Source organism: Papaver somniferum, chromosome 11 (genome assembly GCF_003573695.1).
Source record: "Papaver somniferum cultivar HN1 chromosome 11, ASM357369v1, whole genome shotgun sequence".
Taxonomy (NCBI): Eukaryota; Viridiplantae; Streptophyta; class Magnoliopsida; order Ranunculales; family Papaveraceae; genus Papaver; species Papaver somniferum.
The window spans coordinates 17,172,917-17,176,585 of NC_039368.1; the positions used below are offsets into that span (position 1 = coordinate 17,172,917).

Genomic DNA, 3,669 nt, shown 5'->3' on the forward strand with positions numbered 1-3,669 from the left:
AAATCTTACTTTTTCCATCTCTAAGCCCACCAAACTTCTCTTGGACCAGCTGTGTCCCAACAGTAGAACCTGGTTAGGATGAAAACCCAATGGATGAACTTCCAACACCAATTGTAGCTGCAAAATTGAAGAAGTCAAATTGTAAAATCGATGATTCCTAAACACTCACATTGATATTTCTTCAACTTTTCCGGCAAGATGTCCGTTGGACAAAAGTAGTCTTTCCTGCAAAGATAGGCATCGTCACCAGTGGACAACCCAAATCAAACAACATAACCATGAGACCGATCTCACATTCATAACACCACATTCTCTGTTGCAAAATCTACTAAAATATAATTACCACTTCCAGTCAAGGCCTGCCTGCCTAAAAAAATAGCTCAACAGTAAAAAACATGAGACAAATTTGTGACAAGGTTATGACTCTAATGGTTGACAAATTAGATTCAGATGTCTAAACTAAAACAGATAAAAACAGATAACTTTGTAACAAATTCTTAAACAGAGATTAGACTAGTAGAGGAGACAAGATGATGCAAGATGAAAACGAAAAATTTATTCATATTGTATTTCCCATTGCTCTTAATTCAATAAAATGCTTAATCAGCAATGCAACATCAAACTTTTTTTCAATAAAGTACTAATAAAAAAAATAAAAAAACATAAAAACTAGTATATTAATTCAATGAAGGCCTAGACGGGTGCGAATTAAGGCACCTCAGCCATACACAGCCACTTCCACTCTCATTCTCCTCTTCTTCACCACCTAAAAACTACTTACTATTACACCTACGTCCTTAGTTCTTCTTAATTGCAAACAGAAGGATCATAGTAGATATACAAATTCCTCAAATAAAAAGCCAAACTAAGTCACTAGACAAGGCATGGCCTTAGGCAATGCCTCTTTCTTGCATGAATCTCAAACTTGGGCACCTGAGTAAGTTTGTCCAAACTGCCAGCCAGATGGAGCGACGTTGTTGCTGACGATGGTCTTGCCGTCGCTGAGAGTAACTTTGAAAGAGAGAGATTGTCCGTTTAGGTATGAGTTACTTTGCCAGTTTTGGCCCCAGTTTCTTGACATTGCTTGCCAGCCTGTCTTGGAACCCTTGATTGACACTGAATGAACATCTCCAGCTCCACCAACGTTGCTAATCAATACTAAGTTGAAGTAAGAATGACCGTTAATGGTGAACCTTATTCCTCCTTTCTTCATACAAGACACCCTGCACAAGTAGACCAACATTTTAAAATTAAGAAGAAAACCGGATTTGAGCTCTATAAATTTGTAGAATTCACTCCCATCCACCTAATGAACTTCAATGGTCCATGCAAATTGACAATTGGCCGGTCCACTCTTGATCAGGTATTTATTTTGGTCCATACAAAAAAATAATATGCTTGTATGGCAATATTGCCAAAACATTGTAATAGTAGTCTGACCAAAGGTAAAATAACACCTGGTTAGTACAGTACAATTAAATCTTACTACTAGTAAACAGTGAGTAATTATGTTTTTTTTACCTTCTGAATGAGACAGGGACAATTCCAGCCCTGTATTTAGCAATTTTCAAGAAAGCAGGTTGAGCCATGTCAAAATGTTGAAGAGGAGGGTTACACCAACCGCCATTGTCGTTGGATAAAGCCAAGTTTGGTGGGCAGAAATTAGTTGCAGTAATCATGATTGAACCAGGAAGACACCATTGAGGATCATTCACACATTTCATTTCATAACATGAACCACAACTTAATCCATTGTTAAACAGAGCTGTACTCAAAGCTGCTGTGTTTGTTCCATATCCTTGACTGTACAAATTTCCATATCCACAAGCTCCTCCTATTATAATCAAAATCAATTCAAATTAAAATTTCTCAAAAAATGAAATTGGTTGATTAAAGAGATTGAGGCTACTACTAACCCATGGTGCCAGAAGCATCACCACCGCCATAGAAAGTTGCATGAGCATTTTGCCAACCTCCATAGTCTCCATTAGCGAGGTGTAAGATTGTAAAGAAGAAGAAGAGAGGAAAAACAAACAAGGTATGAACTGCCATTGCTAGAGAGATAAAGAGAAGGGGCAAACAGGGGAAGTGAGGTAAAGAGAGTGAGAAGAGAGGAGTTTGAAGATTGTTGTATTGGAAAAGAGAAGGGAGTTGAGGGGTATTTATATTGGATGAAAAACAAGTAGGACCGGGCTGGCAGGGCATATGAGTCGATGATTTGTGCGTTGCAGAAGCAGAGATTGGAGAGAGAAGACAAAGACAAGTTAGCGGTTCTAAATGAATTAAAGGGTTGAGCAGCTAGGGCAGGGCAAAGGGCAAGGCCAAATTGAGTCTGCACATGGTAATGGGAATACCAACTAACTGATGACCTCACCCTCATTATGGTCCCTACCTGCACATGCATTTCAACCGTTTCTATTTTACTACTTTATCTTTTTCTCTCGATAAATAATTTTTTATTTTATTTTAATTGTATGCTTTCGTTTGTTTGTTTTTTTCACCAAATTTCATTTACTCTCCACTACCAAGTCTTTTTCACCTCCTTCTGGTTCTGGATGTTGCTGCATTTAATTGTCTTGTTCTTGTTTGCAGTGCGGATTCTAGTATTATTGACCTGTGCAAGGGGGACAGCCGCAGGAGCTTACGATTGAAACAGTATAAATGAGGAATTCGGCGAGAGGAGTAAATTTTGCAGACAAACTAACGAGACTGTAGAGTAAATTATTGAGTTTGTTTGTTTTTCGTATTTACTTTTGAGAGGAATCAGTCGTTTGTTTAAAGTAACCCTACAAATATACTACTAGATTGATAGATCTCGTAAATGAAGGAGCAAAAAATAGAACAGTGAAAAAAAGGTTTGAGTAGGACATACGGTAAAATACAGTTAGTAGTATTGGAAAATGGGTCATTTGTCCAAATATTTATAAAACATGGTTCAAATAGACGAGTAAAAATTAGTATGGATGAAATAGATACTAAAAGAAATAGCAAGGATGAAACTGGATTCATCCTCATTTAAACTTAAAAAATAGTAAGGATGAAACTGGATGCATCCTGATGTAAATTAAAAATAAGAAAAAATTATTTGAAAATGGGTAGGATGAAACTGTTTACATCCTGACTATTTTTACATTTTTCTCCATTTAAACATTATCAAAATCTAAATGTCCTTTTGACACAGGAATTGTTGATTTTGGTCTTTTTAACCAATTTTGTGTAGTAGTATCCAAATGAAATGATTATGCGCAATTTGGGGACGAAGTCACTCTTATGTTCATTTAGGTCAATTCCTGCGTGGATGGTCAAACGGATTTCTCCACTATGGCAAAGCAGGGTAAAATGAACAGCTTTGGTTTTCTAGGACCCATTAATATTTCTTTTTAATATAAAATGTTTTGTATCATTTGAATGAAAAATAAAATACAATATTTAGGTGAGATAAAATAGGATGAAGTGAGATAAAATAAGATTAAAAATTAGTAAAATAATCAGGGATTGTACTTGGAGTGAATCTGAGAGTCGCGGGCATTAATGAGAATGTCGCTGGCGGATTTGGCATGATCGCTCGTTGGTGCTTCCATAGTGTGAGCAAAATGAACAAACTCTAAGTTTGTTCATTCCATAGGAAGTGCTCTTATAGCGTTTTTGGATACAAATCTGCTTCTGCTT

General features: G+C 36.6%; 1 protein-coding gene across 1 annotated transcript; it reads right to left on the reverse strand.

Moving 5' to 3' along the window:
- Nucleotides 1-544: 544 nt before the first annotated feature.
- Nucleotides 545-2,134, reverse strand: LOC113322114 (expansin-A8-like). Its single transcript, XM_026570136.1, has 3 exons — nucleotides 1,917-2,134; nucleotides 1,522-1,834; nucleotides 545-1,223 (listed from the first exon to the last, which is right to left on the reverse strand). The coding sequence occupies exons 1-3, from the start codon at nucleotides 2,050-2,052 to the stop codon at nucleotides 920-922; spliced, it is 753 nt and encodes a 250-aa protein (XP_026425921.1). The 5' UTR covers nucleotides 2,053-2,134; the 3' UTR covers nucleotides 545-919.
- Nucleotides 2,135-3,669: the final 1,535 nt, after the last annotated feature.